The 27,945-nt window shown below is 46.6% G+C and overlaps 1 protein-coding gene across 1 annotated transcript in view; it reads left to right on the top strand.

Moving 5' to 3' along the window:
* Positions 1–27,945, top strand: part of LOC309543834 (vitamin D3 hydroxylase-associated protein-like) — an 81,384-nt gene that overhangs the window by 42,486 nt on the left and 10,953 nt on the right. Inside the window, exons 7-13 of the mRNA XM_082276261.1 lie at positions 2,988–3,112; positions 3,272–3,397; positions 3,600–3,694; positions 12,028–12,127; positions 16,356–16,399; positions 18,231–18,270; positions 18,367–18,475. Coding sequence (XP_082132387.1) covers positions 2,988–3,112; positions 3,272–3,397; positions 3,600–3,694; positions 12,028–12,127; positions 16,356–16,399; positions 18,231–18,270; positions 18,367–18,475 — 639 coding nt within the window. The remainder of the gene's footprint in view (positions 1–2,987; positions 3,113–3,271; positions 3,398–3,599; positions 3,695–12,027; positions 12,128–16,355; positions 16,400–18,230; positions 18,271–18,366; positions 18,476–27,945) is intronic.

The following is a 27,945-nucleotide window of genomic DNA, read 5'->3' as shown; positions in this document are numbered from 1 at the left end:
ACAGGGTATACGAACCATTGCCGAGTATGCCATCGAATTTCGCACCCTGGCAGCGGAGGTGGGCTGGAATAATGAGGCTCTGGGGGCTGTCTTCTCTCATGGTCTCTCTGATGGATTGCGGCCAGGGATCTCCCTGACGAGCGCGAGGCTCTCATTTCCTTCCTGATTTTGATCGATACCAGGCTTAGGGAGAGACCATCATTTAAGGAGCGCCTGTGGAGGTCTCCTACCAGATTGGCTCCTAGGTTTTCTTTCCCACCCATTCCTCCCTCCCCTCCTATGCCTCCTGGGGATGGTGTGTCTAGCTGTGAACCCATGCAGCTGGGGTTCACTCTCCTTTCCGAGGCTGAGTGGACCTTTAGGAGGAGGGAGAGCCGGTGCCTGTATTGTGGTCTTGGTAGGCATTTCCTGAAATCTTGTCAGACCCATCCGGGAAACGCTTGCACCTAAGGTCCTGTTGGGGGCAGATCTTAAGTGGAATTTCCTCGTCCCCGGTTTCCTGTAAAAATAAACTGCTAATCACAGCTGTCCTCTCCTCTTTTGGCGGTTACTCAGGCATTGGTAGACTCCGGTGCTGGCGGTTATTTTATTGGCAGGATGTTTGCTACTGCGAATTCCATTCCCTTGCAGCCTCGTGTTTCTCCACTAGTTATTGAAGCGATTGATGGCAAACCCCTGCAGCCAGCACAGGTTACCCACGAGACTGTTTCGGTTGACATGGCGATAGGGGCTGTTCAAAGGGAGTCAACCTGTTTCCAGGTTATTTTGTCCCCACACTATGTTGTTTTGGGGTGCCCTTGGCTTCAGAAACAAAATCCGACCTTTGATTGGCAGTCGGTCAATATCCTCTCTTGGTCTCCACAGTGTGGCATTGTTTGTATCCATGGGTCTGTTAAGGTACTTTGTACCTCCTCGGATTCAGTGTTGCCTTCTGAATATCATGAGTTTTAAGATGTATTTGACAAGGTGCGCGCTGGTACTCTTCCTTCTCATCGTCCATACGATTGTGTCATAGACTTGCAACATGGTGCCATTCCCCCTTGTGGCAGGGTTTATCCTCTCTCAGTTGCAGACAATAAGGCCATGGAGGAGTACCCTGTGGATGTGCTTGCCTGGGGGCACATTTGCAAGTCCACTTCTCCAACGGTGCCATTTTTTTCTTCGTAAAGAAAAAGGAGGATGAGTTGAGACCTTGCATTGATTATAGGGTCCTCAAGCGCATCACGGGTTAAGAATGCATACCCGATTCTGTTTATTACTGAATTGTTCGACTGCTTCAAGGGAGCAATGGTCTTTACCAAGCTTGACCTAAGGGCCACGTATAACCTCATAAGGATCAAGGATGGCGACGAGTGGAAGACCGCGTTTAATACCAGAACAGTTGATTACGAATCTCTGGTAATGCCTTTTGGCTTGTGCAATGCATGCGCTGTCTTCCAGGAGTTCATCAATGATGCCTTTTGTGATATGTTGCAGCAATTTGGAAGACTTCTTGATTTACTTGGACTCCACTGAATCCCACTACCGGGATGTCAGATTGGTGCTGCAATGGTTACGTAAGAATGGGCTTTTCTGTAAGCTTGAGAAATGTGAATTCCACCTGTTTCACGTTGCCTTCTTGGGCTACATCAGGTAGATGACCCTGCATCGGTAGACTACCCGCTTCTGGACTCGACCCTGGATTGGATGATTACCCGCTTCTGGACTCGACCCCGGCTTGGATGATTACCCGCTTCTGGACTCGACCCCGGCTTGGATGATTACCCGCTTCTGGACTCGACCCTGGATTGGATGATTACCCTCTTCTGGACTCGACCCCGGATTGGATGATTACCCGCTTCTGGACTCGACCCCGGATTGGATGATTACCAGCTTCTGGACTCGACCCCGGATTGGATGATTACCAGCTTCTGTACTCGACCCCGGCATGGATGATTACCCGCTTCTGTACTCGACCCCGGATTATATGATTACCCGCTTCTGTACTCGACCCCGGCTTGTTCCTGCTCTCACTTCCTCACTCTTGCTGTGCTTTTATTGTTGTTTGCTCCAATAAACTGATTTCTTTCACCTGCATTCCCGTGTGGTCGGGTTTCCTGGCACCCTGACAGGCATGTGAATGAGTTTAAAGAAGAACAAGGAGTCCTGGAAGTGATAGATAGAGGTCCACAAAAGAGGTCCATCAGAGGACCCTCATCCTCCTGTGGGTCAGTGTGACCCTGATAATCCCTTACAACATTTTTATTAACATGAAACCAGCCATGTCTCCTTTAGAGTGATGGACTATTCCATGGGGATATAAAGGATTATTCAGTTAAAGTAGATTCACTGAAACATCCGGTCCACCCTGGATAGCAGAAGTAGTAATTGGAACTTCTCAGCAGTGGATGAAGGTGTTTCAGTGATGGGTGCTGGTAGAATGATTGGTTGTCACCTGTAAATTCAGGCCTGAAATGTTTGCTTGGTCAGCTTTTTGATTAGGGCACATTTGGGATGTATATGGGGTGTGTTTAGGGCACATTTGGGATGTATATGGGGTGTGTTTAGGGCACATTTGGGATGTATATGGGGTGTGTTTAGGGCACATTTGGGATGTATATGGGGTGTGTTTAGGGCACATTTGGGATGTATATGGGGTGTGTTTAGGGCACATTTGGGGTGTATATGGGGTGTGTTTAGGGCACATTTGGGATGTATATGGGGTGTATGTTTAGGGCACATTTGGGGTGTATATGGGGTGTATGTTTAGGGCACATTTGGGGTGTTGTGGGGAATCACATTTACTGGGTTCAGGGCCGTCTTTAAAACAGGGCAAAAGGGGCAGCTGCCCTGGGCCCAGCCATTGTTGTAGGGCCCAAAGCAGCTGCCCCTTGAGCCCCCATTGTCTTCGAATATTTGATAAGTGGATTGGGGAGGGCCCAAGAAAATATTTGCCCAGGGTCCAATCAATATTAAAGACAGCCCTGACTGGGTTTCCCACATTTCAGTGTCTACTTGCATTGGTCCGATGGCACAAGATGTGGACGGCCTGGTTCTTGCTATGAGAGCTCTGCTGTGTGATGAGATGTTCCGACTCGACCCCAATGTTCCCCCCTTCTACTTCAATGAGGAGGTAAGGAGGCCCCCTCTACAGGTGGGATTTACTGTACCTCTCTGTTATAATTAATCAGCTGAAGGTGAGAATGGTTTTTTATCTGTCCATGGATTGGGAGGTTGAGGCTTTTTTCTGTATTCATTGACCAGCACAGTGACCACACTTTGCCTTTTGTAGAAGTTCTCCAGTAATCAGCCTCTCCGCATCGGATATTATGAGGAAGACGGATTCTTTCAGCCAAACCCCAGTATGAGGCGCATTCTGCTGGAGACCAAGAAGCTTCTAGAGGAGGCCGGACACAAGGTGAGTGGTCAAACTTTGGGTTTGTGCTTCATGTATGGTATAAACCGCCACCATATCCAGGGAAGTGGCTCATATGTTATATTCTGGGGGGGGGGGGGGGGGGAGGTAAAAGGAATAACATACAGCTGAGCTGACCTTATACCGAGTCCACACAGTGCAAAGACACAGCCACACACACATAATACTTGTATTGTCTCCTCAGCTGATCCCCTTCAGTGTAATACGGGTGCACGATGCCATGGACTTGTTCGTGAAGGCTTTGCTCGGAGATGGAGGCAGAACACTGGGAGATAAATTGTAGGTTCTAAGTTATATGGTGCCATAACCCATAGCAACCAATCAGAAGTCATCAGCTTCTAATCTGACTGTGCTGGAAAGAATGGGAGGGTGTGGAGTCGTGTTGTAAAGGGACATTTGATAGAATTTGTGTTGTCATTGGTTGTGCAGCATTTCTATGGGTCTTTATAAGTCTGCTCTGTATGAACTCACTGCTAGGATTGCAGTACAGCTGATGGTGCAGATTTATCAAAACTGGAGCAAAGGGTTGGCAACCATTCAGGTGTCTCCTTTCACTTTACTGGACAATTTTTCAGAGAATCTGACTGGGGAGCAGGGGGTTATCATATGCTGTTTGTGTGATGTGCTGTGCGGGCCAGATTGCTTCTTGTGACTCCAGTGTGTTGTGCCTGGTATTGTGGTGGGTAGGTTGGATGTTGTGGTGGGTAGGTTGGATGTTGTGGTGGGTAGGTTGGATGTTGTGTTGGGTTTTGTAGTGGGTAGGTTGGATGTTGTGTTGGGTATTGTGGTGGGTTGGTTGGATGTTGTGTTGGGTATTGTGGTGGGTAGGTTGCATGTTGTGTTGGGTATTGTGGTGGGTTGGTTGGATGTTGTGTTGGGTTTTGTGGTGGGTAGGTTGGATGTTGTGTTGGGTTTTGTGGTGGGTAGGTTGGATGTTGTGTTGGGTTTTGTGGTGGGTGGGTTGGATGTTGTGTTGGGTATTGTGGTGGGTAGGTTGCATGTTGTGTTGGGTATTGTGGTGGGTTGGTTGGATGTTGTGTTGGGTTTTGTGGTGGGTAGGTTGGATGTTGTGTTGGGTTTTGTGGTGGGTAGGTTGGATGTTGTGTTGGGTTTTGTGGTGGGTGGGTTGGATGTTGTGTTGGGTATTGTGGTGGGTAGGTTGGATGTTGTGTTGGGTATTGTGGTGGGTTGGTTGGATGTTGTGTTGGGTATTGTGGTGGGTAGGTTGGATGTTGTGTTTTGTGGTGGGTAGGTTGGATGTTGTGTTGGGTTTTGTGGTGAGTGGGTTGGATGTTGTGTTGGGTATTGTGGTGGGTAGGTTAGATGTTGTGTTGGGTTTTGTGGTGGGTAGGTTGCATGTTGTGTTGGATAGGTTGGATGTTATGTTGGGTTTTGTGGTGGGTAGGTTGCATGTTGTGTTGGGTATTGTGGTGGGTTGGTTGGATGTTGTGTTGGGTATTGTGGTGGGTAGGTTGGATGTTGTGTTGGGTTTTGTGGTGGGTAGGTTGGATGTTGTGTTGGGTTTTGTGGTGGGTAGGTTGGATGTTGTGTTGGGTTTTGTGGTGGGTAGGTTGGATGTTGTGTTGGGTATTGTGGTGGGAGGGGTTGGATGTTGTGTTGGGATCAGCGAGAAAACCCCGGAAACGGGATCACAAAAGAGGGGGGGGGGGATTCTTATGCCTCATCTACTCACCCGAATCAATGAAATAGGGGTGTGGGGTTCCCAGGGTAAGTTAACCAGTAACAAAAAATTCCATAGCAGGATGCTATGCAGGGAAAGTAGGGAAGGACCCAAGCGGTATATACCGTATAAGGCTTAAAAATGATTCCTTTATTGAAAGAAGTAAAAAAGAGATATATATAACGGCAATAAGTCAAAACCAAAGACATACAATTATTAAACCACCCCAGGTGGTGAGCCAGACATTGTAACCAATGGACTGATCAATAAATAATATAGGATGTATGACCAACTAAATAAGTGTAACAATACGAATCGTGAAATGTTACCATGCTGTATATGTGATCACACTGAGTTTGGCCACTAGATGGCCTCACTTTCAGCTGTTGAAACCATTACAGGTAATATAAAAATCTGGAAGCCGATCGATCCATGCGATCAAGTGGATGAAAACGGTCAATAAGTATCAAAAGTCACAATGTGTGATCCCTGTGAAGAGGTGCTAAAGATCAATATTCATCATAGATGTTATAGATGAAATAGGAAAGATTTTCCAAGTGTGAGCCAAATGGCGATCAGCACAGATGAATGGATATCGGATCAGACTCAGGGAGACCCAGATAATATTATAATGGGACACATAAATCAGAAACTTCCTTTGGTCCCATAGGGTTGGATTTTCTACCGATTCATACAATTGCCCCTTCACAGGAGGCTCCCGACTTCAGGATAGTCTATCCATGCCGGGAGGATTGGAGTGGAAATTTCAGTGAATGGATGGATGTTATCTATCGGTCTATGAGGGTTGAAAAACGGTCTCCAAGCAGTGAGTAACGAACTCCCAATTTGTAGTTTCATGTTTTGGTGAATTCTTCTGGGGTTCCTGCAAAGTACCGACACCCCCCCCCCCCCTCCATTCACCAATATACACCGGACTGTATTATGTACCTGACTAATGGAAATGTTACATATGTTTATTCTCTGGATGAATCATAGCGCTAACTGAATAGAACAGCAGATCTGATCCTGAGATGGACTCTAATTGGATGAGTCTCTCTACATTCACAATTCAATCGGCATCAATCTGTTCATTGGAGTTGTCGGTGGGATTAATCCATCACTTTGCAAAGCAGCTGCATTTATATTTTTGGTGGAGAATCCAGCGTCTTCCTATGGGACCAAAGGAAGTTTCTGATTTATGTGTCCCATTATAATATTATCTGGGTCTCCCTGATTCTGATCCGATATCCATTCATCTGTGCTGATCGCCATTTGTCTCACACTTGGAAAATCCTTCCTATTCGATCTATGATGAATATTGATCTTTAGCATCGCTTCTTGGCCATTTGGCTAAGATCAGGTGTAGTATCTGTTCCTATCAGTGGGTATGGACCTTGATGGTTAGTATTGGCAGGGGCTAGAAGGTACCGGGGCGCTCTGGGTGTAACTGGAGGACCGGGCAGTAGGCACTGTCAGAGAAAGCCGGATGGGTCCGCTGCCTTCTGATTTGAATGGGTCCGCCCCTATCAGTTTGAAGGGAGCGGGAAAGCTGGTGTTGGCACTCACATCGGTTAGTATTGCTCCTGGATGTAATTGGTAAGGAATTGGGATGGCGGTGGGGGGGCTTTTTCCTCCTGGATTGGACTGGGCCTTTGGATGGAGGGCCTTGTCCCCAGTTGAAGGCAGGCTCTCCCTAATGCTGTTCACGTTCCAAGCCTCCTGATGGGATAGGGCTACACTGGGTCTGGCCAGGGGCCGAGACTGAAAGAGCCCGTGGTGTATGTGCCCCTGGGGTGGCAGCCCAGGGGTGCCTCAATTCTCACCAGTGAGGGGCAGCTCACCTGAGTTTTTTGGCACCTTGGTCACTGCACCATCACACTTTTTCTGCACCTGCCTCTAGGGACGGCCTTTTGGCCAGCACCAGAGGAATTTTTTATTCCTGGCCGGGGGGCCTGCCAAGGTCCTGCACTTTGGCACTACCCAGCACTTCTCCACTTCCCCTTTCCCCACTCTGTTTTTCTTTGTCGTGTGTCACGTTTGTCCCTTTTTGGTTGTCCAGTCACTTTGCATGATTAGTACGGCGTAGGTCCTCGGGCCTGCCTTGAAAGTCTTGGGAGGGGGTGGATATGGCCTTTTGGCTTAGTTCGCCCTCTCTCATGGGGTCTCCCTTCGGGGGAGCCCTACCTAGTACTCGGGGTGGGCTGTTTCGGCAGTCCCCCTGAAGAATGGGGTCTGCCCGGCTTCGGCTGGGTGGACCAAAGTGAGTACCTCAGTCCCTGTCAGGAGCTTCGCGCCCCGGGGGATCAGGGTCAGGGCCCTTCCTCTTCGGAGGAGGGCCATGTGTACGCCTTGTGCACTTTTTGTGTGTCTCACGTTTGCGTGTGTGCACTTTTTTATGCACCGGGTGTAAAGTCTTTTGAGTGTTTCACACACCACGGGCTTAAAAAAATAAATAAATAAATTGATCTTTAGCACCTCTTCCCAGGGATCACACATTGTGACTTTTGATACTTATTGACCGTTTTCATCCACTTGATCGCATGGATCGATCGGCTTCCAGATTTTTATATTACCTGTAATGGTTTCAACAGCTGAAAGTGAGGCCATCTAGTGGCCAAACTCAGTGTGATCACATATACAGCATGGTAACATTTCACGATTAGTATTGTTACACTTATTTAGTTGGTCATACATCCTATATTATTTATTGATGAGTCCGTTGGTTACAATATCTGCCTCCCCACCTGGGGTATTTTAATAATTGTATGTCTTTGATTTTGACTTATTGCCGTTATATGTCTCTTTTTTACTTCTTTCAATAAAGGAATCATTTTTAAGCCAAATACCGCTTGGGTCCTTCCCTACTTTCCCTGCATAGCATCCTGCTATGGAATTTTTTGTTACTGGATTTTATGTTGGGATTAGTGGTGGGTAGGTTGAATGTTGTGGGGGGTAGGTTGGGTGTTGTGTTGGGGATTGTGATGGGTTGGTTGGATGTTGTGTTGGGTATTGTGGTGGGTAGGTTGGATGTTATGTTGGGATTAGTGGTGGGTAGGTTGAATGTTGTGGGGGGTAGGTTGGGTGTTGTGTTGGGATTTGTGGTGGGTAGGTTGGGTGTTGTGTTGGGGATTGTGGTGGGTAGGTTGGATGTTGTGGTGGTTAGGTTGGATGTTGTGTTGGATATTGTGGTGGGTAGGTTGGATGTTGTGTTGGGTAGGTTGGATGTTGTGTTGGAGATTGAGGTGGGTAGGTTGGATGTTGTGTTGGGTATTGTGGTGGGTAGGTTGGATATTGTGGTGGGTAGGTTGGATGTTGTGGTGGGTGGGTTGGATGCTGTGTTGGAGATTGAGGTGGGTAGGTTGGATGTTGTGTTGGGTATTGTGGTGGGTAGGTTGGATGTTGTGTTGGAGATTGAGGTGGGTAGGTTGGATGTTGTGTTGGGTAGGTTGGATATTGTGTTGGGTATTGTGGTGGGTAGGTTGGATATTGTGGTGGGTAGGTTGGATGTTGTGGTGGGTGGGTTGGATGCTGTGTTGGAGATTGAGGTGGGTAGGTTGGATGTTGTGTTGGGTATTGTGGTGGGTAGGTTGGATGTTGTGTTGGAGATTGAGGTGGGTAGGTTGGATGTTGTGTTGGGTAGGTTGGATGTTGTGTTGGGTATTGTGGTGGGTAGGTTGGATGTTGTGTTGGAGATTGAGGTGGGTAGGTTGGATGTTGTGTTGGGTATTGTGGTGGGTAAGTTGGATGTTGTGTTGGGTATTGTGGTGGGTAGGTTGGATATTGTGGTGGGTAGGTTGGATGTTGTGGTGGGTGGGTTGGATGTTGTGTTTGGTAGGCTGGATGTTGTGTTGGGTATTGTGTTGGGTAGGTTGTATGTTGTGTTGGGTAGGTTGGATGTTGTGTTGGGTTTTGTGGTGGTTAGGTTTGGTGTTGTGTTGGGTGTTGTGTTGGGTGTTGTGGTGGTTAGGTTGGGTGTTGTGTTGGTTGTTGTGGTGGGTAGGTTGGATGTTGTATTGGGTGTTGTGGTGGTTAGGTTGGGTGTTGTGTTGGTTGTTGTGTTGGGTAGGTTGGATGTTGTGGTGGGTATTGTGTTGGGTAGGTTGGATGTTGTGTTGGGTAGGTTGGATGTTGTGTTGGGTGTTGTGGTGGTTAGGTTTGGTGTTGTGTTGGGTGTTGTGGTGGTTAGGTTGGGTGTTGTGTTGGTTGTTGTGGTGGGTAGGTTGGATGTTGTGGTGGGTAGGTTGGATGTTGTGTTGGGTATTGTGGTGGGTAGGTTGGGTGTTGTGTTGAGTAGGTTGGATGTTGTGTTGGGTAGGTTGGATGTTGTGGTGGGTAGGTTGGATGTTGTGTTGGGTAGGTTGGATGTTGTGGTGGGTAGGTTGGATGTTGTGTTGGGTATTGTGGTGGGTAGGTTAGATGTTGTGGTGGGTAGGTTGGGTGTTGTGTTGGGTAGGTTGGATGTTGTGTTGGGTAGGTTGGATGTTGTGGTGGGTAGGTTGGATGTTGTGTTGGGTAGGTTGGATGTTGTGGTGGGTAGGTTGGATGTTGTGTTGGGTAGGTTGGATGTTGTGGTGGGTAGGTTGGATGTTGTGTTGGGTATTGTGGTGGGTAGGTTGGATGTTGTGTTGGGTATTGTGGTGGGTAGGTTAGATGTTGTGGTGGGTAGGTTGGGTATTGTGGTGGGTAGGTTGGATGTTGTGTTGGGTAGGTTGGATGTTGTGGTGGGTAGGTTGGGTATTGTGGTGGGTAGGTTGGATGTTGTGTTGGGTAGGTTGGATGTTGTGATGGGTAGGTTGGGTATTGTGGTGGGTAGGTTGGGTATTGTGGTGGGTAGGTTGGATGTTGTGGTGGGTAGGTTGGATGTTGTGGTGGGTAGGTTGGGTATTGTGGTGGGTAGGTTGGATGTTGTGGTGGGTAGGTTGGGTATTGTGGTGGGTAGGTTGGGTATTGTGGTGGGTAGGTTGGATGTTGTGGTGGGTAGGTTGGGTATTGTGGTGGGTAGGTTTGGTATTGTGGTGGGTAGGTTGGGTATTGTGTTGGGTAGGTTGGATGTTGTGTTGGGTAGGTTGGATGTTGTGTTGGGTGTTGTGGTGGTTAGGTTTGGTGTTGTGTTGGGTGTTGTGGTGGTTAGGTTGGGTGTTGTGTTGGTTGTTGTGGTGGGTAGGTTGGATGTTGTGGTGGGTAGGTTGGATGTTGTGTTGGGTATTGTGGTGGGTAGGTTGGGTGTTGTGTTGAGTAGGTTGGATGTTGTGTTGGGTAGGTTGGATGTTGTGGTGGGTAGGTTGGATGTTGTGTTGGGTAGGTTGGATGTTGTGGTGGGTAGGTTGGATGTTGTGTTGGGTATTGTGGTGGGTAGGTTAGATGTTGTGGTGGGTAGGTTGGGTGTAGTGTTGGGTAGGTTGGATGTTGTGTTGGGTAGGTTGGATGTTGTGGTGGGTAGGTTGGATGTTGTGTTGGGTAGGTTGGATGTTGTGGTGGGTAGGTTGGATGTTGTGTTGGGTAGGTTGGATGTTGTGGTGGGTAGGTTGGATGTTGTGTTGGGTATTGTGGTGGGTAGGTTGGATGTTGTGTTGGGTATTGTGGTGGGTAGGTTAGATGTTGTGGTGGGTAGGTTGGGTATTGTGGTGGGTAGGTTGGATGTTGTGTTGGGTAGGTTGGATGTTGTGGTGGGTAGGTTGGGTATTGTGGTGGGTAGGTTGGATGTTGTGTTGGGTAGGTTGGATGTTGTGATGGGTAGGTTGGGTATTGTGGTGGGTAGGTTGGGTATTGTGGTGGGTAGGTTGGATGTTGTGGTGGGTAGGTTGGATGTTGTGGTGGGTAGGTTGGGTATTGTGGTGGGTAGGTTGGATGTTGTGGTGGGTAGGTTGGGTATTGTGGTGGGTAGGTTGGGTATTGTGGTGGGTAGGTTGGATGTTGTGGTGGGTAGGTTGGGTATTGTGGTGGGTAGGTTGGGTATTGTGGTGGGTAGGTTGGATGTTGTGGTGGGTAGGTTGGATGTTGTGGTGGGTAGGTTGGATGTTGTGTTGGGTAGGTTGGATGTTGTGTTGGAGATTGAGGTGGGTAGGTTGGATGTTGTGGTGGGTAGGTTGGGTATTGTGGTGGGTAGGTTGGGTATTGTGTTGGAGATTGAGGTGGGTAGGTTGGATGTTGTGGTGGGTAGGTTGGGTATTGTGGTGGGTAGGTTGGGTATTGTGGTGGGTAGGTTGGATGTTGTGTTGGGTAGGTTGGATGTTGTGGTGGGTAGGTTGGATGTTGTGTTGGGTATTGTGGTGGGTAGGTTGGGTATTGTGGTGGGTAGGTTGGGTATTGTGGTGGGTAGGTTGGATGTTGTGTTGGGTAGGTTGGATGTTGTGTTGGGTAGGTTGGATGTTGTGGTGGGTAGGTTGGGTATTGTGGTGGGTAGGTTGGATGTTGTGTTGGGTAGGTTGGATGTTGTGTTGGGTAGGTTGGGTATTGTGGTGGGTAGGTTGGGTATTGTGGTGGGTAGGTTGGATGTTGTGTTGGGTAGGTTGGATGTTGTGGTGGGTAGGTTGGATGTTGTGTTGGGTATTGTGGTGGGTAGGTTGGGTATTGTGGTGGGTAGGTTGGGTATTGTGGTGGGTAGGTTGGGTATTGTGGTGGGTAGGTTGGATGTTGTGTTGGGTAGGTTGGATGTTGTGGTGGGTAGGTTGGATGTTGTGTTGGGTATTGTGGTGGGTAGGTTGGGTATTGTGGTGGGTAGGTTGGGTATTGTGGTGGGTAGGTTGGGTATTGTGGTGGGTAGGTTGGGTATTGAGGTGGGTAGGTTGGATGTTGTGTTGGGTAGGTTGGATGTTGTGTTGTTCTGGGTATGGGGGTTGGCAGGCTGTCTCTCATTGAGTCAGGTAAAGTCATGTTAATGAATGAGTTTCTATGGCAGGTCACAGTTTTGTCCATTTTTTCCTCCCACCAGTAAAGACGTTATGTTGGACTCACATCTACTGGACGTGTTTCTTCTGTGCAAGATTCCAGGAGCAGTGAAGAAGTTCCTATCCTTCATTCTTCATCCAATAGTGAGCATCCATACACTGACAGATATCAGATCTGCTGCTGGGTTTGATTTTCTTTGGGCCTGGGATGTTTGCTGTTGGTCGGTCCTTCAGCACTTTTAGGAAAATATTTTGTCCCTCGTGCCGACAACGTTTACCAACCAAGACTTTCAGGACTCGAAACTTCTGCTAAACCAAGTACAGGGCAACTTCCAATCTGTAATACTTAGCCCAGGGGTCTTCAAACTACGGCCCTCCAGTTGTTCAGGAACTACAATTCCCATCATGCCTAGTCACGTCTGTGAATGTCAGATTATTACAATGCCTCATGGGATTTGTAGTTCCCCCACAGCTGGAGGGCCGTAGATTTGAGGATCCCTGAGTCTTAGTCCTTTCCTTCTACCCCCGTCTACCATAGCAGAGAAGACTTCTTGTCTGAGCTTGGCTCCATCCACATTTCTCCAAAGAGCCCCAGCCGGTGAGAGACCCCCCTGCCATGGCACACGTCTGGAGAAATGTGTGAACAGTGAATGGAGGAACCAATCATAGGACAGTGAGGGAAAAAGTATGTGACCCCCCTGCTGATTTTGTACGTTTCCCCGCTGACAAAGAATCGATCAGTCTATAATTTTATTGGTCGGTTTATTTTACCAGTGAGAGACGGAATAACAACAAAAATATCCAGAAAAACGCATTTCAATAAAGTTATAAATTGATTTGCAATTTAATGAGTGAAATAAGTATTTGACCCCTTAGTAGTTGGTGGGGAAACCCTTGTTGGCAATCACAGAGGTCAGAGGTCACAGAGGTCAGACGTTTCTTGTAGTTGGGGTCACAGAGGTCAGACGTTTCTTGTAGTTGGCCTCCAGGTTTGCACACATCTCAGGAGGGATTTTCTCCTCTCTGCAGATCCTCTCCAAGTCATTGAGGTTTTGAGGTTGACGTTTGGTAACTCCAACCTTCAGCTCCCTCCACAGATTTTCTATGGGATTGAGGTCTGGAGACTGGCTAGGCCACTCCAGGACCTTAGAGGGAAACTCCAGTCAAAAATGAAGTTTTTCCTATTACTAGTATGTTCAATATCTTTATCTTTTGATATTATTCATTTTCTGGTTAGCTGCTTGTGTAGCTTAGAAAGTCGAATGTAAACTAGACAATCAGCTCCTTCCTGTTCCTCACCGACAACGCTGTCTCCTTCTATCTGAAACTGATAAGTTGTATTTCACTTCCTGAAAAGGTTGTCAGTCATTCTTAGACAAGCATGTCCAGCCCCACCCCCATCCCTCCTATCCTTTACACTTCATTCCTTTATTCAAAGCCTCGTTTAGACTAGCAGCTTCTCCTGAGAGAGAGGGGGAGGGGTCACGTGATCGGCACAATGTATGAAAGAAATAAGGTACAAAGGAACATTTGTGCAAGGTTACAAGAATACGGATCCATTTCTATTGCTCATTACATGTGAGTGACGAGTTTTAGGCTCCATTTCCACGAGTGCAACTTGTCATTCGACTTTGGACACATAAAGTCGCATGACAAGTTACAGCCCATTGATTTCAATGGCACCCATTCCCACCTATGCGACTTTGAAAATCAGCGACTTTGAAAAGGTGCCTGCACAACTTCGATCCAGACAGTGTAAAGTTGTATCAAAGCTGCACTCAGTTGCACTCTAAATCACACAATCTAATAGTCGCACTAGTGGAAATGTAGCCACTAGGCTATAGTGCGACTTTGATTCCACTTTGAGTGCAGCTTTGATCCAACTTTACACACTCTGGATCAAAGTCACATCAAAGTAGTGCAGGTACCTTTTCAAGATCGCTGATTATCAAAGTCACATAGTTGGGAACGGGTGCCCCTGAAGTCAATGGGCTGTGACTTGTCATGTGACTTTGTGTCCAAAGTCACATGACAAGTCGCACTAGTGGAAACGGAGCTTTAGTCTACATTTCCACTATTCGGACCCCCAAAGTCGTGCAATTTAGAGTGCGACTTTGATCCAACTTTACACTCTCTGGATCAAAGTTGCATCAAAAATTGCATCAAAGTAGTGCAGGTGCCTTTTCAAAGTTGCATAGATGGGAACGTGTGCCATTGAATTCAATGGGCTGTGACTTGTCATGCGACTATGTGTTTACACTTATAATAATGTGTATTGTACTTCATGAGCTGGATGAAGGCAAGTCTGCTAGTTAATTAGCTCAAGTTAATTAAATCACTGCCATCTATGAGTTGCTAGTGGGAAAGTAGTATACTGTTTGTGTTGGTTGTTCCCAGGTGAGATCTTCCATGGAGCCCCAGACTGAGGGAGACTGACAGTTATTTTGTGTTTCTTAAAAAAAAGGGGGGGGGGGTGATGGTGCGCTTCAAGGATGAATAAAAATATTCAAATAAATACAAATAAATCGTATGTGGATGTGATATATGTGCTTCAATCAAAATAGTGAAAAAACATTTAAATAATAAATCACTCTAATAAAGTGCTTGGTGCTGTGAAATTATTCAAATCCCAAAACCTATAAATTATTACAAATTCAAGTGGTGAAACGAAAAGTTCATTAAAGGTAATCAATTAATGTCCAAAAAAATCAAGATGTGTCTTCATTCACAATATAAATGCTTCAAAAGAGTGCTTTTAGGTGCAAGTAAGGTGTTGTGACTACTTTCCTCCACTCCCTGAGGAAGTCACGTGACGTGACGTAACGCGTAGGAGGTGCCCAAACAACCGGAAGTGACGTGACGGACGGGTTGATGTCCCCGTAGCTCTGTTAGATGGTTTCCATGCTGTAAACAAGCAAGCTTAATGTAAGTGCAATACTTTTTATGCGAAATAAAGTGTCTATAATACTTCACCATGATGGCTCTTTTTATTTAATGAGCCCCCGAGGTCGTGGCAGGAAAAATATCCGCGATATAAGGAGCCCCATACAAGGAACTCCGGAGGGATATTTAAGATCGGCAATACACATAGGACCCCCTAGAAAGGTCCCGGGAGCCAGAAGGAACCCTGTCAAAGGAAAAAGGCACACAAACACAGGCGTTATATTTATATATTGGAGGTGAGAGTTTAGAGCACCTAGAAGTGACACCTGGTGGAGGAAAGTAGTCACAACACCTTACTGGCACCTAAAAGCACTCTTTTGAAGCATTTATATTGTGAATGAAGACACATCTTGATTTTTTTGGACATTAATTGATTACCTTTAATGAACTTTTCGTTTCACCACTTGAATTTGTAATAATTTATAGGTTTTGGGATTTGAATAATTTCACAGCACCAAGCACTTTATTAGAGTGATTTATTATTTAAATGTTTTTTCACTCTTTTGATTGAAGCACATATATCACATCCACATACAATTTATTTGTATTTATTTGAATATTTTTATTCATCCTTGAAGCGCACCATCACCCCTCCCCCCCTTTTTTTATTGAACTTTAAACTGGTTTGTAGTGTCAGTACCGTGGTGCAGCATTAAGGAGGGATTGAAATAGTCCAGGATAGCGCAGGAACCACTTACACGTATATATTTTCTGTTTCTTCCAACCAACTGTTGTCACCTCTCACCAAGCTGCTTGGCGATGGTCTTGTAGCCCATTCCAGCCTTGTGTAGGTCTCCAATCTTCTCCCTGACATCCTTGGACAGCTCTTTGGTCTTGGCCATGGTGGAGAGATTGGAATCTGATTGGTTGATTCTGTGGACAGGAGTCTTCTATACAGGGAACAAGCTGAGATTAGGAGCACTCCCTATAAGAGAATCCTTCTAATCTCCGCTTGTTACCTGTATAGAAGACACCTGGGAGCCAGAAATCTGCTGATTGATCGGGAATCAAATACTTATTTCACTCATTAATAATAATAATCAATTTATAACATTTCTGAAATGCGTTTTTCTGCATATTTTTGTTATTCTGTCTCTCACTGGTAAAATAAACCGACCAATAAAATTATAGACTGATTGTTTCTTTCTCAGTGGGCAAATGTACAAAATCAGCCGGGGGGTCAAATACTTTTCCCCTCGCTGTAGAAGTAGAGATTATAGGAGAAGGGTCGGCATAGTCAGGACAGCGCTCAGCTAAAAATACCCCAAAATCTTCTCCTGAAAAATGATCACAGACAGAAATCCTCCATTATTTCTGTCACAAGGTCACTGATCCGGCCAATCACCTCCAAGAAAAAATATCCAAACATTTCATTCCTCCTTCACCCACATTACAGATTCCACTCATTCATCTCTCATTCCTTTTCTAGTTTCCCCGGATCTCCAGGGTGTTGCTTGCTTCAGTTGGTGCCAGGTGAGTGTAGAATGTCTCTGACATATACCACAGCGCTGTACAGAGATCACTGAGCCAATCACAGCATTCTCTGTACCAGAGGAGCTTACACTCTAATGTCCCCTCCCCCACAGTCACATCAGTCTCTGTATCAGAGGAGCTTACACTCTAATGTCCCCCCCCCCACAGTCACATCAGTCTCTGTACCAGAGGAGCTTACACTCTAATATCCCCTCCCCCACAGTCACATCAGTCTCTGTACCAGAGGAGCTTACACTCCAATGTCCTCTCCCCCACAGTCACATCAGTCTCTGTACCAGAGGAGCTTACACTCTAATGTCCTCTCCCCCACAGTCACATCAGTCTCTGTACCAGAGGAGCTTACACTCTAATGCCCCCTCCTCCCACAGTCACATCAGTCTCTGTACCAGAGGAGCTTACATTCTAATGTCCCCTCCCCCACAGTCACATCAGTCTCTGTACCAGAGGAGCTTACACTCTAATGTCCCCCCCCCCACAGTCACATCAGTCTCTGTACCAGAGGAGCTTACACTCTAATGTCCCCTCCCCCACAGTCACATCCGTCTCTGCACCAGAGGAGCTTACACTCTAATGTCCCCTCCCCCACAGCCACATCAGTCTCTGTACCAGAGGAGCTTACATTCTGATGTCCCCTCCCCCCACAGTCACATCAGTCTCTGTACCAGAGGAGCTTACACTCTAATGTCCCCCCCCCCCCACAGTCACATCAGTCTCTGTACCAGAGGAGCTTACACTCTAATGTCCCCTCCCCCCACAGTCACATCAGTCTCTGTACCAGAGGAGCTTACACTCTAATGTCCCCTCCCCCCACAGTCACATCAGTCTCTGTACCAGAGGAGCTTACACTCTAATGTCCCCTCCCCCCACAGTCACATCAATCTCTGTACCAGAGGAGCTTACACTCTAATGTCCCCTCCCCCCACACAGTCACATCAGTCTCTGTACCAGAGGAGCTTACACTCTAATGTCCCCTCCCCCACAGTCACATCCGTCTCTGCACCAGAGGAGCTTACACTCTAATGTCCCCTCCCCCACTGTCACATCAGTCTCTGTACCAGAGGAGCTTACACTCTAATGTCCCCTCCCCCACACAGTCACATCAGTCTCTGTACCAGAGGAGCTTACACTCTAATGTCCCCTCCCCCACAGTCACATCAGTCTCTGTACCAGAGGAGCTTACACTCTAATGTCCACTCCCCCACAGTCACATCGGTCTCTGTACCAGAGGAGCTTACACTCTAATGTCCCCTCCCCCACAGTCACATCAGTCTCTGTACCAGAAGAGCTTACACTCTAATGTCCTCTCCCCCCCAGTCACATCAGTCTCTGTACCAGAGGAGCTTACACTCTAATGTCCTCTCCCCCCCAGTCACATCAGTCTCTGTACCAGAGGAGCTTACACTCTAATGTCCCCTCCCCCCCAGTCACATCAGTCTCTGTACCAGAGGAGCTTACACTCTAATGTCCCCTCCCCCCACAGTCACATCAGTCTCTGTACCAGAGGAGCTTACGCTCTAATGTCCCCTCCCCCACAGTCACATCAGTCTCTGTACCAGAGGAGCTTACGCTCTAATGTCCCCTCCCCCACAGTCACATCAGTCTCTGTACCAGAGGAGCTTACACTCTAATGTCCCCTCCCCCCCAGTCACATCAGTCTCTGTACCAGAGGAGCTTACGCTCTAATGTCCCCTCCCCCACAGTCACATCAGTCTCTGTACCAGAGGAGCTTACACTCTAATGTCCCCTCCCCCACAGTCACACACTATTCGGGTCTCCTGTGTTGATGTATGGATTTCTCCTCTTTTCTCAGGACTGTACAGGAACATTGGGAGCACCAGACAGCAGTGGAGGTAACACAAAGTCCTTTGTTCTCATACGGAGTGTCAGCTCTTGTGCCGAGCGTTGGCTCTTCTGTCATTGATGGGATGTTGTCTTCTCCTCTCCAGGAATATCAGGCCGAGTTTATCCGTGAATGGAGGAAGCTGGATCTGGATGTTCTCCTCGCCCCGATGTTAGGCCCCGCCTTCAATGTTGGTTATCCGGGGAAGCTGATAGGTAGAATTTATATTGTATGATGTCACAGCGCAGTGACGTAACATGACGACGTGGTCCAGTGTACCAGAGCCATGTTGTGTGATATTGTGTTGTATTGTGTTGTGTTCTACAGTGTTGTGTTGTATTTTGTGTTGTGTTGTGTTATGTTATGTTGTGTTTTGTTGTGTTGCATTCCCGTGTCATGTTGTGTTGCGTTGTGTTGTGTTGTATTGTATTGTGTTCTGTTGTGTTGTATTGTGTTGTGTTGTGTTGTATTGTGTTGTGTTTTGTTATATTGTGTTGTATTGTGTTGTGTTGTGTTGTATTGTGTTGTGTTGTATTGTGTTGTGTTGTATTGTGTTGTGTTGTGTTGTGTTGTATTGTGTTGTGTTGTGTTTTGTTATATTGTGTTGTATTGTGTTGTGTTGTGTTGTATTGTGTTGTGTTGTGTTGTGTTGTATTGTGTTGTGTTGTGTTGTATTGTGTTGTGTTTTGTTATATTGTGTTGTATTGTGTTGTGTTGTGTTGTATTGTGTTGTGTTGTGTTTTGTTGTATTGTGTTGTGTTGTATTGTGTTGTGTTTTGTTGTATTGTATTGTCTTGTGTTGTGTTTTGTTGTATTGTGTTGTATTGCGTTGTGTTGCGTTGTATTGTGTTGTGTTGTATTGTGTTGTGTTTTGATGTATTGTGTTGTGTTGTATTGTGTTGTGTTGTGTTGTATTGTGTTGTGTTGTGTTGTATTGTGTTGTGTTGTGTTTTGTTGTATTGTATTGTGTTGTGTTTTGTTGTATTGTGTTGTGTTGTGTTTTGTTGTATTGTGTTGTGTTGTATTGTGTTGTGTTGTGTTTTGTTGTATTGTGTTGTGTTGTATTGTGTTGTGTTGTATTGTGTTGTGTTGTGTTTTGTTATATTGTGTTGTGTTGTGTTGTATTGTGTTGTGTTGTGTTGTATTGTGTTGTATTGTGTTGTATTGTGTTGTGTTTTGTTGTATTGTGTTGTGTTGTGTTGTATTGTGTTGTGTTATATTGTGTTGTGTTGTGTTGTATTGTGTTGTGTTTTGTTGTATTGTGTTGTGTTGTGTTGTATTGTGTTGTGTTATATTGTGTTATATTGTGTTTTGTTGTATTTTGTGTTGTGTCGTGTTATGTTATGTTGTGTTTTGTTGTGTTGCATTCCCGTGTCATGTTGTGTTGTATTGTTTTGTGCTGTATCGTATTGTGTTTTGTTGTGTTGTTATGTTGTGTTGTATTGTGTTGTGTTGCGTTGTGTTGTGTTTTGTTGTATTGTGTTGTGTTGTATTGTGTTGTGTTGTATTGTGTTGTGTTGTGTTGTATTGTGTTGTGTTGTGTTGTATTGTGTTGTGTTGCGTTGTATTGTGTTGTGTTTTGTTGCATTGTGTTGTGTTGTATTGTGTTGTGTTTTGTTGTATTGTATTGTCTTGTGTTGTGTTTTGTTGTATTGTGTTGTATTGCGTTGTGTTGCGTTGTATTGTGTTGTGTTGTATTGTGTTGTGTTTTGATGTATTGTGTTGTGTTGTATTGTGTTGTGTTGTGTTTTGTTGTATTGTATTGTGTTGTGTTTTGTTGTATTGTGTTGTGTTGCGTTGCGTTGTGTTGTATTGTGTTGTGTTGTGTTTTGTTGTATTATGTTGTGTTGTATTGTGTTGTATTGTGTTGTGTTTTGTTGTATTGTGTTGTGTTGTATTGTGTTGTGTTGTGTTGTATTGTGTTGTGTTGTGTTTTGTTGTATTGTGTTGTGTTGTATTGTGTTGTGTTTTGTTGTATTGTGTTGTGTTTTGTTGTATTGTGTTGTGTTGTGTTGTATTGTGTTGTATTGTGTTGTGTTTTGTTGTATTGTGTTGTGTTGTGTTGTATTGTGTTGTGTTTTGTTATATTGTGTTGTATTGTGTTGTGTTGTGTTGTATTGTGTTGTGTTGTGTTGTGTTTTGTTGTATTTAGGGTTGAGCGAACACGGACTGTATTATTCGTGTTCGTACCGAGTAATTGGATTTTTGTTACCCGAACACGGACCCGAAAACTTTACTGTATGTTCGGGTAAAAATCCGTGTTCGGTCGTTTTATTTCCGGGTTTTGCATGCATTGGCGCTCTTTTCATGGCGGGCTTTCAACAGCCAATCAACAAGCGTTTAACTGGTGTGCCTAAGCCATCCCAGCCATGCCTACAAATGTATCAGTAGCTGTGATTGGCCGTCTGAAGCATGTGACCAAGTCTTTATAAGTTCGAGGCAGCGCCGCTGCGGCGTCATTCTGCTATGTACTAGTTCAGGGAGAGAGCACACATACGTGCTGGCTGCTGATTAGGGACAGACAGGCAGGCAAAACTCATTTGTGTCCGCATAGAATTGAGGGACAGGTCGGAGTGTGTTAGGCAGGGCGAGTTGTAGGCATTTTAGGGAGAGAGTCTGCTGATTTTTAGGGTCATTTTTCTACGATCGATTTTGCTGTGTGGGAGGGGTTTGCAGTGACCGATCTACGATCTTATCAATCCTTTTAGGGAGAGAGTCTGCTGATTTTTAGGGTCAGTGTGTTCTACAAACTACAATCGATATTGCTGTGTGGGGTGGGATAGGAGATAGGCTAAAAAGTCCTTAAAGTGCTCTGTGCAAACTGTGCAATTCTAATCTCCAGCAGTCTTGGATTTGATGGTAACCTCCACCACAAAACACCTCCACCCAGTGGTCAGATAATATACTCCTTACCAGAATGCGATGACCCCTTAATTACAGGGGGTCAAACACGGCATATCACTCCACACTGGCTCAAGGTTATCCACATCGCTGTTATCACCTCAAAGGACTTTGCCCAAATGCTTTGACAAGGTTCCGGATCTCCGGACATTTAGGGTGCAAAGAAAGATAAAGGAAACTCCAATAGTATAATACCGTTTGATACTGGATTTATTAAAAGATAAATTGCACTTACATCATAGCGGTGTTAATGCGCCTGTAGTACAAAGTATACAGCTGGTCTGGTGGATGAGACGCCGCTCGCGCTCCACGCCTCACCTCACCGGAACTCTACAGTTTCACCGGTGGACGGTGATTGGTTGCTGTGAGCGTATCAGCCTCTATTTACATTGTGAGGAAAATTACGGTCACATGATCCCCCTGATGACGTCAGCGCGGCTGACGAAACGTGCGTAGGGAGCGTGAGACCGTAGAGTTCCGGTGAGGCGTGGAGCGCGAGCGGCGTCTCATCCACCAGACCAGCTGTATACTTTGTACTACAGGCGCATTAACACCGCTATGATGTAAGTGCAATTTATCTTTTAATAAATCCAGTATCAAACGGTATTATACTATTGGAGTTTCCTTTATCTTTCTTTGCACCCTAAATGTCCGGAGATCCGTGTCAAAGCATTTGGGCAAAGTCCTTTGAGGTGATAACAGCGATGTGGATAACCTTGAGCCAGTGTGGAGTGATATGCCGTGTTTGACCCCTTTAATTAAGGGGTCATCGCATTCTGGTAAGGAGTATATTATCTGACCACTGGGTGGAGGTGTTTTGTGGTGGAGGTTACCATCAAATCCAAGACTGCTGGAGATTAGAATTGCACAGTTTGCACAGAGCACTTTAAGGACTTTTTAGCCTAATGAATGCCAATATTTATTTATTTATTATATATCACTGTATTTGCATATTTATAGATTGTGATTCATCACCTATACACTAATGCACCAATAGCACTTTTTATTGCTGAGCGCAATTTTCACTTCTGTTAACAATTTTCACGTTTTTACGTTCAGATTGCAGCTCGCAGTGTGGAAGCAATTCCCGGAAGTTATTTAAAAATTCATAATTTAATACACAAATATATTTAGAAGTTCCTGGTGTCAAATATATCCTTTGCGCAGGTCTTCTTGGTTAGCACTAAATTTTTTTTGGGATAGGAGATAGGCAGGTGTCAGTGGTCCACATCCATTTTGCTGTGTGTGGGGTGCAGTGAACACAATCTTTTTGGGGTGCAGTGAACACAATCTTTTTGGGGTGCAGTGAACACAATCTTTTTTGCCCACTCAGGAGGAGGGAGAAAAGTATTTTCTATCAGGCACTGTGTGCAGCGTTTTTCCTTCAGCTGTGCTGTGCTGACTGATCATACACTGCTGTGTTCAGTTCACATGTGCTATTATTGAGTGGTTTCAGAAATCATACACTTTTTTTCTATTCCACTATTCAATATACAGCCTTGGGTTAAAAAAAAATAAATCGTGGCCTGCAGCAGAGCTGAATGATATTTGGGGTTTTTGGGGTTCATCTCATACTTCTGAAGATTTGAGGGTGCTGCCTGTTCCAAACTCCTCCTACTCCTCATCCAGCCTTTTAGGGGTACAAACAATAGTAATTGGGGCCTAGTGTGGTTGTGTACGTGTGAGATACATACATTTTTATTTTTTTTTAGGATGTTTATATATATTTTATTACAAAAAAAAAAGTTGCTAAAAAAGTTAGAAAAAAGTACAATGCACCAGGTCTACAGGACTCTAAAGTATACTGGGTTTTTGTTACCAACATTGGGCTACCCTTAGAAACCATTAAATATACAGAATCATCCCACATCAAAAGCTTTAACTCTAACAGCCCTCCAACTACTCCTTATATTAAAATATAGGTTCTCCCTAAAGAATCACATTACCTATACACCAGTGGCGCAATCGGTTAGCGCGCGGTACTTATACATACACTTTTTTTGATAATATTTCCTATTCCGCTATTCAATAAAAACCTTTGGGGATCAATTAAATTGCGGGATAGTCTGTGTTGGTACGTGTGAGATACACCTTTCCAATTTTTGGGGCGCATCTCATACTGCCGAGGATTTGAGGGTGCTTCAGTCTGCCTCCTGCCTGTTCCGAACTCCTCCTACTCCTCATCCTGCCTTTAGGGTACAAAAAATTGTAATGGGGGCCTAAATTGCGGGATAGTCTGTACCGGTACATGTGAGATACACCCTTTTAAATTTGTTTGGCGCATCTCCTTCTACCGCCGAGGATTGCAGGGCGCTTCAGTTTTTGCTCCTGTTCCCAACTCCTCCTACTCCTCTTCCTCATCCTGCCTTTAGGGTACAAAAAATTGTAATCGGGGCCTAGTCTGTGTTTGTACGTGTGAGATACACCGTATTATAACATTTTTCCTATTCCGCTATTCAATATACACCCTTTTGGAGTGTAAGAAAATTAAATTACGGCATAGTCTGTATCGGTACGTGTGAGATACACCTTTTAAATTTGTTTGGCGCATCTCCTTCCACCGCCAAGGATTGCAGGGCGCTTCAGTTTGCCTCCTGTTCCCAACTCCTCCTACTCCTCTTCCTCATCCTCCCTTTAGGGTACAAAAAATTTTAGTCGGGGCCTAGTCTGTGTTTGTACGTGTGAGATACACCGTTTTTTTATCCTTTTTCCTATTCCGCTATTCAATATACACCCTTTTGGGGTAAAAAACATTAAATTGCGGCATAGTTTGCATATTTGACTGTCAGATACACCCGTGCGATACTGTTGTTGTTTTGTTCCGCTATTCAATAAACACCTTTCTAGGGCAAGATCATAAATTACAGAAATATGAGGAGACCGCCAAATTGGGGCCGTGGCCTTGGGTTGTGGTGCTGCTGGTAGAGCTCCTGTTGCAAGGAGAGGACGTGGTCGATCTGTGCCAGCTACACGCACAAGTGAAACACCTTCCACAAGTGTGAGTAGGCGACAGAACCTGCAGCAGTATTTGGTAGGGCATCATGCGCCTCTAGACGTGATGAGGCCTGAAGAAGTACAGGCGATAGTAGATTGGGTTGCTGACAGTGCCTCCAGTTCCTTCACATTGTCTCCCACCCAGTCTACTGCAGAAAGGTCAGAGTTGGCACCTGCAGCCAATGTCCAACCGTCTTTCACCTCACCCCCTTGGAAATCAGGCAAGCAGTCTGAGCCCCAATCCATACAGCAGTCTCTTGTTCTTTTTGAGGACTCTGTCAGCAGGGTTTCCCAGGGCCATCCACCTAGCCCTGCCCCAGAAGTGGAAGAGATTGAGTGCAGCGATGCCCAACCACTTATTTCTCAAGATGAGTACATGCAATGACCATCGCAGCACGTCTCCGATGATGACGAAACGCAGGTGCCAACTGCTGCGGCGTTCAGAATTGTGGAGACCGACAAGGAGGGCAGGGGTGAAGACTGGGTGGAAGATGATGTGGAGGACGATGAGGTCCTCGACCCCACATGGAATGAACGTCATGCAGGTGACCTGAGTAGTTTGGAGGAAGAGGTGGTGGTCGCACAGAGCCACCAGCACAGCAGAAGAGGGAGCAGGGTGCAGAAGCGGAGCGGCCGTGCCCTAGACACTACGCCCGCTACTGCCCAACGCAGCAAGGGAACGAGCGCACCAAAGTCAGCTCAAAGGAGTTCTCTAGCGTGGAAGTTCTTTAGAAAATGTGCTGATGACAGGACACGAGTGGTTTGCACCCTGTGCAATCAGAGCCTGAAGCGAGGCATAAACCTTCTCAACCTGAGCACAACCTGCATGATCAGGCATCTAAGTGCAAAGCACGAGCTGCAGTGGAGTAGACACCTTCAAAACCAAGAAACGTCTCTGGCTCAACCTGCTTCCTCTTCTGCTGCAGTCTCGGCCACTCCAGCCACATCTGTAGTGATACCGGCACCTGCCACCCCGCAAACAGAGGATCTGTCAGCAACACCACCACCTGGGTCACCAACCATCTCCACAATGTCCCGTGGAAGCGTTCAGCTTTCCATCTCCCAAACACTTGAGAGGAAGAGGAAGTACCCCCCTACCCTCCCGCGATCCCTGGCCCTGAATGCCAGCATTTCAAAATTCTTGGCCTTTAAAATGCTGTCATTCCGTCTGGTGGAGACGCACAGTTTTAAAAACATTATGTCGGTGGCTGTCCCACAGTACGTCGTGCCCAGCCGCCACTACTTTTCCAGGCAAGCCATCCCTTCCCTGCACAACCAAGTGGGGGAAAAAATCAGATGTGCACTGTGCAACGCCATCTGTGGCAAGGTCCACCTAACTACCAATACATGGACCAGTAAGCACGGTCAGGGGCGTTATATCTCCCTAACGGCACACTGGGTAAATGCAGTGGCGGATGGGCCTGAGGCGGATAGCAATTTGGCGCATGTCCTTCCACCACCGAGGATTGCAGGGCTCTTCAGTTTGCCTCCTGTTCCTAACTCCTCCTACTCCGCTTCCTCATCCTCTACCGCCTCCTCATCCGGACAGCGTAACACCTTCACCACCAACTTCAACACGGCCAGGGGTAAACGACAGCAGGCAGTTTTAAAACTTGCCTGTTTGGGGGACAAACCACACACCGCTCAGGAGTTGTGGAGGAGCATGGAACAGCAGACAAATGAGTGGTTGCTGCCAGCGAGCCTCAAGCCCGGCCTGGTGGTGTGCGATAACGGGCGAAATCTCACAGCAGCTCTGGGCCTAGCCGGTTTGACGCACATCCCTTGCCTGGCGCATGTACTGAATTTGGTGGTGCAGAGGTTCCTTAAAAACTACCCCGATATGTCAGAGCTGCTGCAGAAAGTGCGGGCCGTCTGTGCGCACTTTCGGCGTTCTCACCCTGCTGCTGCTCGCCTGTCAGCACTGCAGCGTAACTTCGGCCTTCCCGCTCACCGCCTCATATGTGACATGCCCACAAGGTGGAACTCCACCTTGCACATGCTGCAAAGACTGTGCGAGCAGCAGCAGGCCATAGTGGAGTTTGAGCTGCAGCACGCATGCATGAGTCGCTCTGTGGAACAGCACCACTTCACCACCAATAACCGGGCCTCCATGCGAGACCTGTGTGCCTTGTTGCGCTGTTTTGAGTACTCCACCAACATGGCCAGTGCCGATGACGCCGTTCTCAGCTTAACTATCCCACTTCTATGCCTCCTTGAAAAAACAATTCGGGCGATGATGGAAGAGGATGTGGCACAGGATGAGGAGGAGGAGGAGGATGAAGAGGTAACATTTCCAAGGCTTTCAGGGCAGTCATTCACAAGGGGCTCCGAGGGTGGGTTCCTGCACACACAAACGCCAGGGACACAATTGTCCAGCAGGGGCACAGTTCTGGAGGATGAGGAGGATGAGGAGGAGGAGCTGGAGGAGGAGATGGAACCATGTTCACAGCAGGGTGGCACCCAGGCCAGCTCATGGCCATCACTGGTGTGTGGCTGGGGGGATACAGAGGACACGGACGATACACCTCCCACAGAGGACAGCCTTTCGTTGCCTCTGGGCAGCCTGGCACACATGAGCGATTACATGCTGCAGTGTCTCCACAACGACCGCCGAGTTGCCCACATTCTAACTTGTGCTGATTACTGGGTGGCCACGCTGCTGGATCCCCGTTACAAGGACAACGTACCAGGAGGTCGCCAACGCAACCAGGGCACCGCCAGCACCTCAGAAGGCAGGGTTAGCATGGCCGAAATGTGGAAAAGCTTTGTCAGCACGCCACAACAAACAGCAGCACCAGCAGCTCAGATGGAACGTCTTAGCAGGAGGCAGCATTTCACCAACATGGTGGAGCAGTATGTGTGCACACGCCTACATGTAGTGAATGACGGGTCTGCCCCCTTCAACTTCTGGGTCTCCAAGTTGGGCACATGGCCTGAGCTTGCCCTTTACGCCTTGGAGGTGCTGGCGTGCCCTGCAGCCAGTGTATTATCCGAACGGGTATTTAGCACGGCTGGGGGCGTTATCACAGATAAGCACAGCCGCCTGTCCAGAGACAATGTGGACAAGCTCACGTTCATTAAAATGAACCAGGCATGGATCCCACGGGACTTTTCCGTACCTTGTGCAGAATAGCGATGGATACTGACCTTACCCAGCCATTGTTCCATTTTTGCTCTTTCTCACTCTTTTGGGGTGTACCCTCATTTAAAATTTGTGAAAAGAAGCAGTGTTGGCTACCTCGTCCTCCTCAGGGCCAGATTAACGTAGGGGCTATTGGAGCTGCAGCTCCAGGCCCCTACCTTTATACAGTGGGTACGGAAAGTATTCAGACCCCCTTAAATTTTTCACTCTTTGTTATATTGCAGCCATTCTTCTTCCTCATGAATGTACACATAGCACCCCATACTGACAGAAAAACACAGAATTGTTGACATTGTTGTAGATTTATTAAAAAAGAAAAACTGAAATATCACATGGTCCTAAGTATTCAGACCCTTTGCTCAGTATTTAGTAGAAGCCCCCTTTTGATCTAATACAGCCAGGAGTCTTTTTGGGAAAGATGCAACAAGTCTTTCACACCTGGATTTGGGGATCCTCTGCCATTCCTCCTTGCAGATCCTCTCCAGTTCTGTCAGGTTGGATGGTAAACGTTGGTGGACAGCCATTTTTAGGTCTCTCCAGAGATGCTCAATTGGGTTTAAGTCAGGGCTCTGGCTGGGCCATTCAAGAACAGTCACGGATTTGTTGTGAAGGCACTCCTTCGTTATTTTAGCTGTGTGCTTAGGGTCA

This window comes from Pelophylax lessonae (genome assembly GCF_965119305.1).
Source record: "Pelophylax lessonae genome assembly, contig: HAP1_SCAFFOLD_398, whole genome shotgun sequence".
NCBI classification, from domain to species: domain Eukaryota; kingdom Metazoa; phylum Chordata; class Amphibia; order Anura; family Ranidae; genus Pelophylax; species Pelophylax lessonae.
This window is presented reverse-complemented; position numbering and strand designations above follow the sequence as displayed.